Source organism: Ciona intestinalis, chromosome 7, assembly GCF_000224145.3.
Source record: "Ciona intestinalis chromosome 7, KH, whole genome shotgun sequence".
Taxonomy (NCBI): Eukaryota; Metazoa; Chordata; class Ascidiacea; order Phlebobranchia; family Cionidae; genus Ciona; species Ciona intestinalis.
The window spans coordinates 5,838,980-5,853,640 of NC_020172.2; the positions used below are offsets into that span (position 1 = coordinate 5,838,980).

The window sequence follows — 14,661 nt, forward strand, 5'->3', positions numbered from 1 at the left end:
TTCTGTGAAATAAAGGAACATAATTTGATTAGTTCTGTTGTTTAATGTTTGTAACTTAATATTTTAATACAAGCAATTGTATAAGTTCATTAAGTTGTATTGTTATATTTATTTAAAAGTAAGAATAATTATCAAATATTTTATCCGAAGACCTAGTTAAAAAATTGACTATTTTTTCTTACAAAATGGGATCATAGCGACCTCCAACCCCCCTTATAGCACAACTGGCTACCAAGTACGCCCATCTACACCACATGTTGTGGGTCCCACGCATATTTCGTGTTTGTCCCAACTTTTCCAATAATTTCTAAATCTTCGTCGGAAATTTCAAAGTCGAATATTTTTGCGTTTTCTTCGATATGAGATTTCTGTGTTGACTTTGGGATGACGGAACACCCGTGTTGTAACGACCATTTCAACAACACTTGCGCGACAGTTTTCCTGTACTTTTCTGCTATTTCTATGAATCTGGGATCATCTACAAGTCTCGCTTGACCGAGCGAGGAATACGACTGAAAATGAATCCCGTTGTCCTTACAGAACTTTATGACATCATAATCAACATAGTCCGGGTGAAACTCGTTCTGCAAAACAGCAGGAACAACCGTCCAATACTCGGACATTTCAACCAAATGTTTTAACAAATAATTCGAAATTCCAATGGATTTAATTTTCCCCGATTTCAGATAAATTTCTTCGATTCTTTTCCACACCCCCCTCCTGCAACAAACATTTACACCGTCCCCTCCCTTCACCCCCTGCCTACCTGGCCAATGGATTAGATACAAATCAACATAATCCAACCCCATCTTCTTCAGTGATGCCTCCACAGCTCCTTCCACCATCTCCTCGCTTAAATCCTTCGGACCAAGTTTAGTCGTCACGAAAACGTCTTCACGTTTCAACCCATATTTCTCCAACAACTCAGGCAAACAGCTTGTAATAAGATGCTCGTTCTTATAAACAGCTGCGGTGTCAATTAAACGATATCCACACCCAAGCGCAGAGTCCAGAGTTTGGTGAAAAATGTCTTCTGATTTTATTTGAAATGTTCCCAAACCAACCATTGGCATTTTAACTCCATTGTTTAAAGTTACAACAGATTCCATTGTCTAGAAAACCACTACATTCAATTACTTATAAACTTAATTAGGAATGAATGTCATTTAACCTAACTTATCTATTCTATGAGTCAGGTCCTGTGGCGTGGAAAGACATGTCACTTAAGCATTATATTAACAATCTAGGAAAAGAATTTTGTATTACAATCAATATAAAATTAACACATCTTATAACCTACACACACAAGATGGTAGGCATAAAACACAACAGCGTTAAATAACATTGAAAGTTATATATTACGTAACATTGAGTTTCCTAAAACACAGAACGTATATATTTATTTATATTATGTAGTTATTATATTTCTATATAAATATATATAATATGAATATGCTTAGTATCCATATAACCCAACACACCCCAACCCTTGCCCATGTACGAATACATTGATATTATTGCATTATCGACTTGAACAAGCAACGAAAATCTTTCTTATAACTAATATCGATCGAGTTTAAAGATTTCTGTTTATGACGTCTTAATGCGATAACTGTGTAAAGCGCCTTACAATTTATTGTTTACATTATATTTCGAAGGTGACATATCTTCTGTTTACATTTTGCACCTTATCTGTGTCGTAACAATGCTTTGATCGAGAATTTCTTCCTCTGTGACGTCACTATCTTGTTTTAAGTACCAGAACGATGATCTGGAATTGAATTAAACAATTATTGATTGATTTTTGAATAAAATTAATATTTATTGCAGTGTAAGGATGTTAATTAATGCGAGTTCAAATATTGTTACTGTGGGACAGGAGTGAACACAGAGTACCATAGCTTAAAAATAAATTTAAGTGGAGATCGGAAATGGCGACCGTCACAACCTTGTTTGCAAATACTTTTGGTTTGTCACGGTTGACTGATATTTAGTTATTTCATCGTTGGGGAATTCCGGAAACTGATTCGATAATTCATTTATTTTTTGAACTTGGGTAATTTTTTTGTTTATTTTTGGGGTAGGAACTTGATTGACTTATCCGTGGCAGAGTCATGGCTCTAATCCGTGGTTGCCACTCCCATGCCTAAAGTCGAGCTGCAAAAGCTATTGCAGTGTGTGAAAAGTCTTATGAACTTAATTAAGACATGTTTAATATTCATCCGTAATGTTTGAATAATTTGTTTCAGTTTCTATAAGTAAGATATAGAATAACTTTGATCTTTTTATACTTCCTACTCCCCATCGCGTGTTTTTAATCTTTACTATTTCTATTTAAAAACGTGTTATTAAATCCAATGAGAGAAAGGTTTTTATTTATAAAATTATCGGGGAGTTTTTAAATAAATGATTTAAAAATAACGTTTTTAAAATTATTCTTAATTAAAATAATATAATAATCTGGTTGGTCATTTTAAATATCAATCCCCATTTTACAGTTTGGTATGCAGTATTGTTAAACCCCCACGATTCTCACGTGAGCATTGAAGCAAAGTTGTCGCGTCTTTTTGAAATATTTTATTTGGTTTAATTTAACGCAAAAATGGTAAGTTTTATAGTTTTTATGACACTTTAATCATTTTGTAGTTATGGTGTATTTTTGTTGAATAGAAAATCGTCTAAAACGGCAAAATATGGAAATATATTTGAGACAAAAAAAAAGTTCTTATTTTATTTTCAGTAGGTAATTTATAAACAAGCAATTTGTTACCCAAAAGTTAGAATAATGGGTAACCCTTTACCCCCAATACCTCACTGTGGGACAATGTGAATAGGCTACCCCATAATATACTAAGCAACCCCCTATATCCCACAGAGACCGTTAATGTTACAAGGCCATGAGCGAGCGATCACTCAGATTCGATACAACAGGGAAGGCGACTTGTTGTTTACTGTAGCTAAAGATGCCACACCCAACGTATGGTACACTATTAATGGGGAAAGGTTAGTTGCTTGCTATACATTTTGGTGCTAGTGAAGAGTCTTCCCCCCCCCCACCTTATTTGCTAACCCATATAACCACTAACTACAAACCCCTATCACCACCAACCCCCTAACCATCAACACCTAACCCCCTAATCTAGGCGTTAGTGGTTAGCAAATAAGGTGGGGGGGGGGAGATTCTTCACTAGCACCTAAATTTTCAGGTTGAAAAAAAATAACTTCTACCAATATATTTGGATTTTGGGTGAAATCTGCATATTGCATGTGATAGTGTAATATGATGGGCATAGGAAAATCAATTTGATTTTTGCCTTTTGCACAAAATCTAGAGTGACATTGTTTTCTTCGGCATAACTTAATGAATATCGTCATTATGATACGTCAAACGTCACACACACGTGGTGATGCAACTTTGGATGCACATTACAGAATAATTAGGTATTCTAGGATATCCTAGAATACTTTATTTTGTTTATTGTGCCTTTCCTAAACTAATTCATTCCGCAGAGTCCCTCCAATCATTCATTAAGTTTATTGTAAATAAACCGAGCTTTAAAAAAGGTTGTACCTTATCGTCTGATAACCTTAGGCACGTATATGCAACCCAAGGTATATAGCTTATGCAGTCACCTTGTTAACATAGTTATTTCCACCCTAGATTAGGTACATACGACGGCCACAGAGGAACTGTCTGGTCGGTTGACGTGAACTGGGATTCAACGAAAGTTTTAACGGGAGCGGCCGATTTGTCGTGTAAATTGTGGGATTGCGAAACAGGTGTGATGTCATAATAACAACCTTGTAATTCTGACTCAGTAGGCCAATCTGATTAATCATCATTAAAAAATATCTCTGTGTCCTTTAATGCTTGCAAAAAAGATTTCTTATTTTGTGCAGTTGTATTAGTCGTAAAATCAATCAGCCACCCGTGTTAAACACCCGTGTTATAATGACTGTCGTTTCCCCTCTATGCGAGGATAAATAAGTTACATACATGGTAACTTGTAAGCGAGCACGAGGTGTATGATACAGAACGTCCGTGTTGTAATAACTGTCGTTTCCCACCAAACCCCCACTCATAATGTGTGGTAGTTGGTGGGTAATTGGTGGGTAACTTCATGCATTAACCCTCCTTACCCACCTAGGCAAGGTAATCAACACATGGGACACAAAATCTTCGGTCCGTAGTTCCAACTTCAGCTACTGTGGAAACATGATCAACTTCACCACTGATCGACAGATGAAACATGAACCTAAGATATGTATCTATGACATCAGAGAACCAAGTATGATGTCATAATGTTTGTTGTAATAATTCAAGGGTATTGTTTTGTTGACACTTTGTAAAACTAGCTGTTAAAAATACTAAAGTGTCAAATGTAACTTATATAAACACAGAAATACAAAAACATCTAAAATGCTGCCTATGGTGGCCAGTTGCCACTAACAAGTTAGAGACTAGATTGTGGATGAAAGTATGAAAGTGTCAAACTAAATTATACAATATGTTACATTAGTCCTCTAGTATATTGTTTTATTGACACTTGGTAAAATTATCTGTCAAAAATACTGCCAATCGTTGCCACTAACAAGTTCCCTCCAGGTGACAGTGAACCCGCGCTAAGCTTTGTAATCGACACGAAGGAAATGTCGAAACCGATGTGTTCATTGTGGGGAGCGTTAAACGAGTATCTGATCACTGGGCACGATGATGGGACGATGGCTCATTGGGATCTTAAGGTGGGTGGGGTTGTATTCTGTATGGGTATGGTTATATGGTATGCCAGGGGACTTGGGGTTTAGAACAAAGTTGGCTCATTACCCCAACGCCTAAGGTGCTAGTCGTGCTACAACCAATTAGTGATCACTGGGTTGGAGAAATGTCCGTTAAGTGCCTTTCCCAAAGACACTTACACCAATCAGTATCGAGCGAACCGAGTCTCCATTTATTTTCTTTGCCTGCTAGTAGTCTTGCAACTTTATCATATATCACTAGACCACAAAATGTTTTATTGTTTAACCACCATACCCACTATGACATCACAGACAGGGGAGTTGCTACACAGCGTACGTGAACACACAGCGTTGATCAAGGACATGCAGTTAAGCTCCGATCAAATGATGTTGATCACCGCAAGCAAAGATAAAACAGCCAAGTTATTCGACGCCCCTTCCCTTAATTTGATGAAAACTTACAAAACCGATCGCCCCGTTAACTCAGCTGCCATATCTCCTATAAGGGACCATGTGAGTTGAATAAGTGATGTTTACTTTATTGATTATATTGCTTAATCTTTTTTACTGTAATCTAATTATTGAGCAAAAATTATCATTTGAACAAAATATCTTTATTGGTCGCAGTGTAGTTTTAAAGTGTAACGGTCACGCCTTTTATCAAATAAGTGTTCTACTTCGGTTTTATCCATAAGCGTGTTACAATTGTCGTTTTGTTGCTAATTCCTTTCTCTTCATTGTTTTAGTTATTTTAATCTTTGCCATCGTATTCTAATCAATAAATAACATATATATATATATGGGATGTGCCGAGCCGAGCCCGAACTTAAAAGCTTGTGCCCGAGCGTCTACTTTTTTGACGCTCGGCGCTCGGCTGAAATCCTTTCTCCAAGGTTGTGGCTTCTTATACATATTTATACACATAGCATATTAATGCATTCTACTTATTTTAGGTACTGTTTCCAAAGACATATATCAATATTATATACAGCATATAAATACACCCTACACCCATTGCCTACTCTATTCATTTAAATAAACAATATTTGTATCCCATTTATGTTAAACCCATGTTGGAATATAATATGTTCTAAAATAATTTATATGGTAATGAAAAAAGTTGGTTATAATATATAGTATCATAAACCATATTACCAACAGGTTGTGCTTGGCGGTGGGCAGGAGGCAATGGACGTAACGACATCAAACTTGAAAGAAGGAAAGTTCGATGCTCGCTTCTTCCACCTAGTGTTCGAGGAGGAGTTCGGGAGGGTCAAGGGTCATTTTGGACCAATCAACAGTCTCGCATTTCACCCCAACGGAAACAGGTGATGTTATGATTGATGATGTCATAATTGGTGATGTTATGATTGATGATGTCATAATTGGTGATGTTATGATTGATGATGTCATAATTGGTGATGTTATAATTGATGATGTCATTATTGGTGATGTCATAATTAAATGGTGTAACAGTATTATGATTGTGATGTAACACTTATTCTATCACCTAGTTACTCGAGTGGGGGGGAAGATGGTTTTGTTCGCGTTCATCAATTCGATGAGTCATACTTCGACTTTCAGTTCGAATGCTGACTCAACATTTTTTGAGATTTTTTTTCTTCGGAATTTTAAGTTCTTTGTATAAAGTACTTTGTGATGTCACAATGGTTGTTTGTGAATGATGGAATAAAACAATGGAGACACCGGGCATGTATGACATCATAATCACCAACAGAGAATTTTATTCCGAGTACAATTAGATATAACAAGAGTTATCATAGGCGGCAAACCTGGGGTGGCAGGGTGGGCAGGCGTACCCTCGAATTTTACATTTATCAAAACGCTAAAAGTTTGAGTAAAATTTTTGTGTCTAACTATCCCTGCCTCCCCTGTGTTCATAAGTTTGCCCCCTATAGTTATTACGTCACAAGCGGGACAATCCTTTACATTTATGACATCACAATCACTGAATAAGAGCTTCTTTCTCCACTTCGTTAACTCGATGGCCCTTATGGCGCTGACGACACGACATAATCACGTTTGCTATTAAGACAATGCACAAGATACCGATGGCTGCGTAAACTGCATAGTTGAGAATGAGGGTTGTGATTGGTCGGTGGTGGGGGCGGGGCGAGGGGCGTGGTCGGGCTTTGGGGGTGGGAATAAAGTGTTGGATTTGTAGGGGGGGTGGGTTATATGGGCGTGGTGGGTTGTGGGGGGGTGAGGGAGGTTTCACATCAACAAGCGAAGCTGGGCCTGCTACACCTGGAATACATGTGTTGTTGAGTAACTTATTTATCCTCGCATGGCGGGCCAACAACAGTCGTTATTACACGGGTGTTCTGTTTCATACACCTCGTGCCCGCTTACAAGTTACCACGTTTGTAACTTATTTATCCTCGCATGGCGGACAACTACAGTCGTTATAACACGGGTGTTCTGTTTCATACACCTCATGCCTGCTTACAAGTTACCACGTATGTAACTTATTTATCCTCGCATGGCGGGGCAACAACAGTCGTTATAACACGGGTGTTCTGCTTCATACACCTCGTGCCCGCTTACAAGTTATTACGTAAGTAGATTTACATTTTATGTGATGTAATATACACTATGACGTCATAATTCACCACGTACATGATTTCCCATCTTGACCGAGCTGTTTATTATTACGACACAAACAAACCGAATTTCCGTCTTCTGTGACGTCACAATCATCCTCGCAACCCATCATTATCTACGTCACAAGCAACAAAATTAATAATGACATCACAATGACGCCGTTGGTAAAGCGCTCGAGAATTTATAAGTTTTAAACAGCTACCATTGCGGCGGGAAGGTGTAGCAACTGTTGTTAAATGAAAAATATAATGTAGGCAAAGATGGGGTAAGATGGTCCATGATATTTTTATTCTCTTTTGTCGTTTCATTTGAAAAAGAAGCGTTGTTATTTACCTTATCGCAGTGGGTTAATCGGAACTCAGCTTGTGATTGTGCTTGGCGGAGACTTCTTCTACGACGACCACTACACGAAGGCTAGGGAAAAATAATAATATTAACTTTTTTGTCTCTTTGATTACGGTAGCGAAGATTTAGAAATATTTTAAACGAATAAAAGATATGGTGACAAAGCATCAGTTGTTGTAACATGCTTATATATAAAAACATATTTACATTTGATTGGAAGACAATAAGCGCGGTCGCTATACATGTAGTAGGATGAGGGGATATCAAAACTTTAGTTAATTAATTTTTGTTGCTACGCCGTAACGTAATAGTAGAAATAGCCATTAGATATATTGAGTTTACGAATATAACGGATATTTCTTTCGGATATTTCTTTCGCAGTTACATTTGGGGTTTGGGGGAAATTAAAGTTTATTCTATCGCTGCTACCAGGGATAATATACATTTGTGAATGGATCTGATGTGAACAAAATATAACATATAGTAAGATGGAGAAAGATGGGACGCCTTTTCATTCCATTTTTTGGTTTCATTTGGTAGTAAGCAACATTAAAAAAATTATAAAACCGTACCCTCACAACGCCCATAAAGGCCGTTGTCACTTGTTTAAAACACGTTCAGGATATTTTGATATTATGCTGCTAAAGGTGTCCCGTCTTCCCCCACCCCACTATGTACGTAACAATAAACGGTCACCAATTATTTATATAGCCTTACCGCTGATTGACAGGTCATATCCGATGCCAAGCAAACCTCGTTAGTACAGTGCAGATACAGAAACTGTTGGCTGACTGTAAGGCTCGCGAATTGCTTTGCCAAAAAGCCGAACTTCAAAATCGTTCCAACACTCTGCGTAACGGTAGTGTCGGCTTGTGCGCAACCGCCTACGATAAGATCAACTTTGTGCGTTGTGTTAGTTGCGTTGTTGCTTGGTGAGGTGTAACAATTACCCAGCTGTGACATATGGTGATTGGGTAAACGTATGTGAGTAACCAAGTAGTCACTAATGGGTTGTCTAAATTGTCAGCCATACCGAAAACAACCACCCACAAAGTTACATACGTGGTAACTTGTAAGCAGTCACGAGGTGTATGAAACAAAACACCCGTATTATAACGACTGTCGTTGCCCCGCCATGCAAAAATAAACAAGTTACACCCCTCCTACCTTAAGCACCACTCCCGCAACATTGGGTGTGGATATTTCCACTTTAATCATATCCCCGTGCTTGAAGCTGCTACCAACGGGTTGTCCCATGGCGTTCGTGAGGAAAATCTGGGACGCAAAGTTTCCCGTCCCGTTTGCCCCCGCTACGACATCACTGTGGATTTAATGGGTTGGGGTAAGACGGTTCGCTTTGGTGGGGTGAAAATGGTTCATGTATAAATCATTAGTGAGTTGGGGTAAGATGGTACATCAAAGACAGTACACTCGGGTAAATTGGTTTATGTTGTTGGTATAAGATGGCTCAGTTACCTTTATTATATATAATGTGGCCGTTAAACCCGGTATAGAAGACGTAGCAATGACGTAGTGACACGTAATAATGACGTGAGGATACGTATTAATGACGTAAAAATGACGTAGTTGAACTTACGGTTTGAACACAGACACAAAGTTGGAAGTGCTAACGTTATACTTGGTTGAGTAAGTACAGCCGAACGTAAACTCGTACACCGCGTCTCTCGTCACCACGGCGCTTCCTTGTGACGTAGTCAATACCGCGGTGTAATTGTACGTCACGTGGTCGCTAAACACCTGTGTTACGTCATAAAGACATTATGTTAAATGACGTGTTGTTGGTCTGGTGCTACGAAAACGTAACAGACGGAAACTGACTGCAGCAAATTGTATTGTAAAACACAGAGTCCGTATATAAACATATACGGACTCTGGTATAACACAATTGATACATATTTCGCCAAAATAGCTTTATCAGCCTCCTATTCGAATAGATGCTACGTATTTCATAGCACCAGATCCTTACTGTATTTCTTTACCCAAAAATCGTTCAACTCTATGAGCACCAGATCAGGGCCAGATTCGCGGAACTTGTTACAATTATACCAGTTACATTTTTTATGTATGGCTGACAATTTGGACAACCCATTAGTTACCACTGGGTTGGAGCAATTGCTGTTAAGTGTCTTGCCCAAGGACACATATACCGACAACGGTAGAATCGTTCAACTCTATAGCACCAGATCAGGGTCAGATTCACGGAACTTATTACAATTATAATTCACAACGTCACAAACCATGTTTCCTGACGAACAATGGGAGAAGTTGGCGGTCGTGTAATTGACATTTGTTCCGTCATCAGTAGCGAGACAATCGACGGGGAATAACCCGGCGGTGTTTTTATAACTGAGAGTTTGGACAGGGAAATCCACCAGCGATTGAAGGTATGATCGTTTCACACTGTGAAGTAATAATGATATAAGGTGACGTAATAATATGTTTAGTTGGGAACCATTTACAAAAAAGAGATTCTAAAATAAAACAACTTCTGAACTATAATGAATATTTAAACCATTTCTATCGAAAAAAATGTAACTTATTTATCCTCGCATGGCGGGGCAACGACAGTCGTTATAACACGGATGTTCTGTTTCGTACACCTCGTGCCTGCTTACAAGTTACCACGTGTATAACTTATTTATCCTTGCATGGCAGGACAACGACAGTCGTTATAACACGGGTGTTTTGTTTCATACACCTCGTCGTGCCCAATTACAAGTTATCACGTATGTAACTTTGTGGGTGATTATTGAGCATCTATAAACTGCCTTGGTGGTGTCTAAAAGACGGTAGCACCATGGGTGTTGGGTAACTCAACTCTGGCCTACTTCCTTTAAAGAGACTTCTGCCGAAACCACACAATAGGGTAAAGGGGGAACGTCGTAAGGCCCCACTCCTCAGTATACATGGGTGATTCCCCTTAATAGTTACTTACATAATACTAATAGAAGTGGCGTTGCACTGAACCGTGATGTTCTGCGCATTTGCTCCTCCTAAGAGCAAAAGTGGGAGGAGTGAGAGAAAGAGGAGCATCGTCACTCAGGCGTAAAGTCCCGAATTATATTCCCGAATCAACTAAATTATCTACTTTTATGATGTCACGAATTGTCTATGATGACATAATAATAAAAACGTAATAATAATAACTATGACGTAACACACTCAACTTACTGTCCTAATTAAATAACTAACTAATTAATAAAAAAAAATCTCTAAAAATTCCTGCTTTTGGTTCATAAACCAGTTAATCTAATGAGCAGATAGTCGTTAATTAGTTAATTACACCAGATACTTGTGTGTATAAGACGCTAATGGTTGTACACCTCGCGTCGCGAAGATCCCGGATGCTGTTATGATTAATAAAGATGTTTCCGTTCGTAACAATCACCCATTGTTATCAAACCAGATTACCGAAGCTACATCGCGTCTATCGCGGTTTGTTTCCAACTCAACAATATTGCTTGTTTGTATTTTAAGACTACGTTTGGTTTACTCAATGTGTTTAAAACTTTCTATATACATGAAGTAGTTTTTACCCTTAGCGTGTTTTAACAACTATCGTTTTGTTGTTTTAATTAATTTAAAATTCGCTATTGTACTCCAGATGTAAATCGTATGGTCTTATCTAAAATCCTTGTGACTTCAAATTAATCGAGATTCCAGAAACACGGCAACGTTCTTGAGACATTTTATTGTGACGTCATACAAAATCGCGTAAAAGGTCGTTACGTCACTGTGATATTTTTACATACTTTAACAATCTACAAGTAGTTGCATTGTGGCATGAACAAAAGCATTTAAACGGGTCACTTACGGGTTGTAAAAATTGTCTGCCATACAGCCATGCGAGGACCACATAAGTTACATACGTGGTAACTTGTAAGCAGGCACGATGTGTGTAAAACAGAACATCCGTGTTATAACGACTGTTGTTGCCCCGCCATGCGAGGATAAATAAGTTACATACGTGGTAACTTGTAAGCAGGCACGATGTGTGTAAAACAGAACATCCGTGTTATAACGACTGTCGTTGCCCCGCCATGCGAGGATAAATAAGTTACACACGTGGTAACTTGTAAGCAGGCACGATGTGTATGGAACAGAACACCCGTGTTATAACGACTGTTGTTGCCCCGCCATGCGAGGATAAATAAGTTACATACGTGGTAACTTGTAAGCGGCACGATGTGTGTGAAACAGAACATCCGTGTTATAACGACTGTTGTTGCCCCGCCATGCGAGGATAAATAAGTTACATACGTGGTAACTTGTAAGCGGGCACGATGTGTGTGAAACAGAACATCCGTGTTATAACGACTGTCGTTGCCCCGCCATGCGAGGATAAATAAGTTACATACGTGGTAACTTGTAAGCAGGCACGATGTGTGTAAAACAGAACATCCGTGTTATAACGACTGTCGTTGCCCCGCCATGCGAGGATAAATAAGTTACATACGTGGTAGCTTGTAAGCAGGCACGATGTGTGTAAAACAGAACATCCGTGTTATAACGACTGTCGTTGCCCCGCCATGCGAGGATAAATAAGTTACATACGTGGTAACTTGTAAGCGGGCACGAGGTGTGTAAAACAGAACATCCGTGTTATAACGACTGTTGTTGCCCCGCCATGCGAGGATAAATAAGTTACATACGTGGTAACTGTAAGCGGGCACGAGGTGTATGAAACAGAACACTCGTGTTATAACGACTGTCGTTGCTTCACCATGCGAGGATAAATAAGTTACATACGTGGTAACTTGTAAGCAGGCACGATGTGTGTAAAACATAACACCCGTGTTATAACGACTGTCGTTTTCCCGCCATGCGAGGATAAATAAGTTACATTCATTCAATAATGTACATGTGACGTTACTATTTATAAACATCGATGCATCCCGCTTTGTAAATAAAATTTGTTGTTTGGTATTTCTATAACGCTTGAGTCAGAGTGAATATAAGATCAGCTGATTTTATAAAAATAACAAATAAATAAAATGTCACGTGATTTTACCGGTAACGGTAATTAACAAATTACTTTATTATTTCAATCATTTTATTGTTTATCAATCTTATTTTACTTTGCATGATGTCACAACTATACTTGTTAATTTCTTCTGTTACAATTATGACATCACAATGATTTGATTGTTTTAAAGCGTTTACTTCTAAACATAGCGTTAATATTAAAACAAATTCTTTGTTATAAATAACTATATTAAAGTTTTTGGCCTTTATATGCATGTACACTACTGCACACATTATCAAATATTTTGTGTTGACACCAGTTTTTCTGATTTATTTCAAGACTTTCGGTTGGTTTGGTCATTTATATCCTCGTGGGTGGGAATTTGAGTGACTTATCCATGGTTGCCACTCCCATGCCCACAGTCGAGTTGCTGAAGCTATTGTAGTGTATGGATAAGCAGACATGACTTTTGGTTGGTTTGGTCATTTATATCCTCGTGGGTGGAAACCTGAGTGACTTATCCATGGTTGCCACTCACATGCCCACTGTCTCGTTGCTGAAGCTATTGCAGTGTGTGGCAGACATGACTTTTCTTATAAACAAACTTATTGTTTTAGATTTTTATACAAATTTAAAATGGAGGAAAGTGAGGTAAAGTTGTTGAATTTGTCGCGAAATGGTCGTCACCTGGAAATCCTGGAGTTATTGGACGCACACCCCAACATAGATATCAACTGTAAAGGTATAAGATATCTATGATTAATATTTTGAGAACACCAAGAGGGTAGCTGTAGGGGTGCTTGTGTTTAATAGCATAGGCACCAAACCTGGGGTGGCTTGGTGGACGCCCTACCCTAATACTTTGTGCATTGATCAATAAAGATAATTTCTTTCTTACGAATGCGTGTTTAATTATCGATGCCTCGATAAATGTATGGTGCCATTTATAGAAGCTACGGGTTCGAGGCTTGGCGCTGCCACCAATATATATTGCAGTGAGCGTATGTATTCTTGGGCATGGGTTGTAGCATTCGGGGGGTAATGGGCCAACTGCTATAAATTCCAGGTCCCTAATAGGTTGTCCAAATTGTAAACCATAATCAAAGCTGTCTTTGGGCAATGGTTATTGCTTCAATAAGCATAATAATAATCTTTATCACGTCATAGGTAAATCGAAAAGCACGTACAGTTGGACTGCTCTACACCTTGCTAGTTATTTTGGCCACACGGAGGCAGTAAAAGTGCTCCTATCAAGGGGAGCGAACCCGAACATACGAAACCACACGGGGGACACCGCGTTGCATAAAGCTTCACTTACTAAGCGGGAGGTGAGTGATGGATATAGGTGTCTATGCATAATTGCTCATATCCAAAATACGACGGGTATATGCCAATGGGCAAAAGTATTTTTTAATTTTCCCAAAACCTGGTGAGACTGAATTTAAAAGAATGTATTTCCAAAAAAAAACTAGGAAATTCTTTTTTTGTTTATTTTTTTAAATTTTTGAATGAAACAAAGTAAATTGATTATCATAAAAATATAGTATGACATCATAAAGTAACTTGATTATGACATCATATTGGCTATTGTTACAGGAGGTTGTCCATTGTTTATTGGAGCATAGTTCCAACCCGACGATCGCAAACGACGATCGTAAAACGCCGAGTCAGGTTGCGTCTGATATTGCGATCAAGAATGTTTTGGAAGGTTTGTGACATCATAGTTGATAATGTGATGTCATAATTGATATTGTGACATCATTAAACATAACATAAAGTTTATTTAAATCTATAATACAGTAACGAAGATTATTTTAAACAATTGAAACAACGAAGAATTAGCAACATAGTTTTATGTTGAATTGTTACTTTCTTGATTTTGCTAATGTTGAAATGTTATTTTTATGTGCAGCGGCTGAAAAAGTTCACGTTTTAAAAGAAACCGAAAAATTCCTTCAATTTGTGAA

The 14,661-nt window shown here is 38.2% G+C and overlaps 4 protein-coding genes across 4 annotated transcripts in view; 2 read left to right on the top strand and 2 right to left on the bottom strand.

Moving 5' to 3' along the window:
• Window positions 1-3: 3 nt before the first annotated feature.
• Window positions 4-1,214, bottom strand: LOC100179582 (uncharacterized oxidoreductase YtbE-like). The gene has a single exon (XM_002124886.5). The coding sequence runs from the start codon at window positions 1,107-1,109 to the stop codon at window positions 246-248; it is 864 nt and encodes a 287-aa protein (XP_002124922.3). The 5' UTR covers window positions 1,110-1,214; the 3' UTR covers window positions 4-245.
• Window positions 1,215-2,426: 1,212 nt separating this feature from the next.
• Window positions 2,427-6,448, top strand: LOC100177148 (eukaryotic translation initiation factor 3 subunit I-like). Its single transcript, XM_002122561.5, has 8 exons — window positions 2,427-2,605; window positions 2,876-3,003; window positions 3,662-3,780; window positions 4,149-4,289; window positions 4,607-4,743; window positions 5,050-5,250; window positions 5,899-6,065; window positions 6,252-6,448. The coding sequence occupies exons 1-8, from the start codon at window positions 2,603-2,605 to the stop codon at window positions 6,331-6,333; spliced, it is 978 nt and encodes a 325-aa protein (XP_002122597.1). The 5' UTR covers window positions 2,427-2,602; the 3' UTR covers window positions 6,334-6,448.
• Window positions 6,449-6,465: 17 nt separating this feature from the next.
• Window positions 6,466-10,858, bottom strand: LOC100187373 (uromodulin). The gene is made up of 8 exons (XM_002124938.4): window positions 10,664-10,858; window positions 9,966-10,128; window positions 9,305-9,465; window positions 8,875-9,028; window positions 8,425-8,661; window positions 7,696-7,776; window positions 7,378-7,477; window positions 6,466-7,005 (listed from the first exon to the last, which is right to left on the bottom strand). Exons 1-8 carry the CDS (start codon window positions 10,759-10,761, stop codon window positions 6,704-6,706), a joined length of 1,296 nt encoding a protein of 431 aa, XP_002124974.1. The 5' UTR covers window positions 10,762-10,858; the 3' UTR covers window positions 6,466-6,703.
• A 2,450-nt stretch (window positions 10,859-13,308) lies between these two features.
• LOC100180319 (oxysterol-binding protein-related protein 1) overlaps window positions 13,309-14,661 on the top strand; it is a gene marked incomplete in the record, with an annotated part of 18,100 nt that continues 16,747 nt past the window's right edge. Inside the window, 4 exon segments of the mRNA XM_026835137.1 lie at window positions 13,309-13,436; window positions 13,862-14,022; window positions 14,291-14,402; window positions 14,607-14,661. Of these exon segments, the coding sequence (XP_026690938.1) occupies window positions 13,331-13,436; window positions 13,862-14,022; window positions 14,291-14,402; window positions 14,607-14,661 (434 nt within the window).

Bases quoted from the DNA above. Each gene is read 5' to 3' on its own strand.
- LOC100179582 (XM_002124886.5), bottom strand. From the start codon at position 1,109: ATGGAATCTGTTGTAACTTTAAACAATGGAGTTAAAATGCCAATGGTT.
- LOC100177148 (XM_002122561.5), top strand. The intron at 4,744-5,049 runs GTGGGTGGGGTT...ATGACATCACAG, and splicing joins TGGCTCATTGGGATCTTAAG to ACAGGGGAGTTGCTACACAG. The intron at 6,066-6,251 runs GTGATGTTATGA...TCTATCACCTAG, and splicing joins TTTCACCCCAACGGAAACAG to TTACTCGAGTGGGGGGGAAG.
- LOC100187373 (XM_002124938.4), bottom strand. From the start codon at position 10,761: ATGCTCCTCTTTCTCTCACTCCTCCCACTTTTGCTCTTAGGAGGAGCA. The intron at 7,478-7,695 runs GTAAATAACAAC...CTTGTGACGTAG, and splicing joins GATTAACCCACTGCGATAAG to ATAATGATGGGTTGCGAGGA. The intron at 7,006-7,377 runs GTACGTGGTGAA...CATGTATTCCAG, and splicing joins CGGTCAAGATGGGAAATCAT to GTGTAGCAGGCCCAGCTTCG.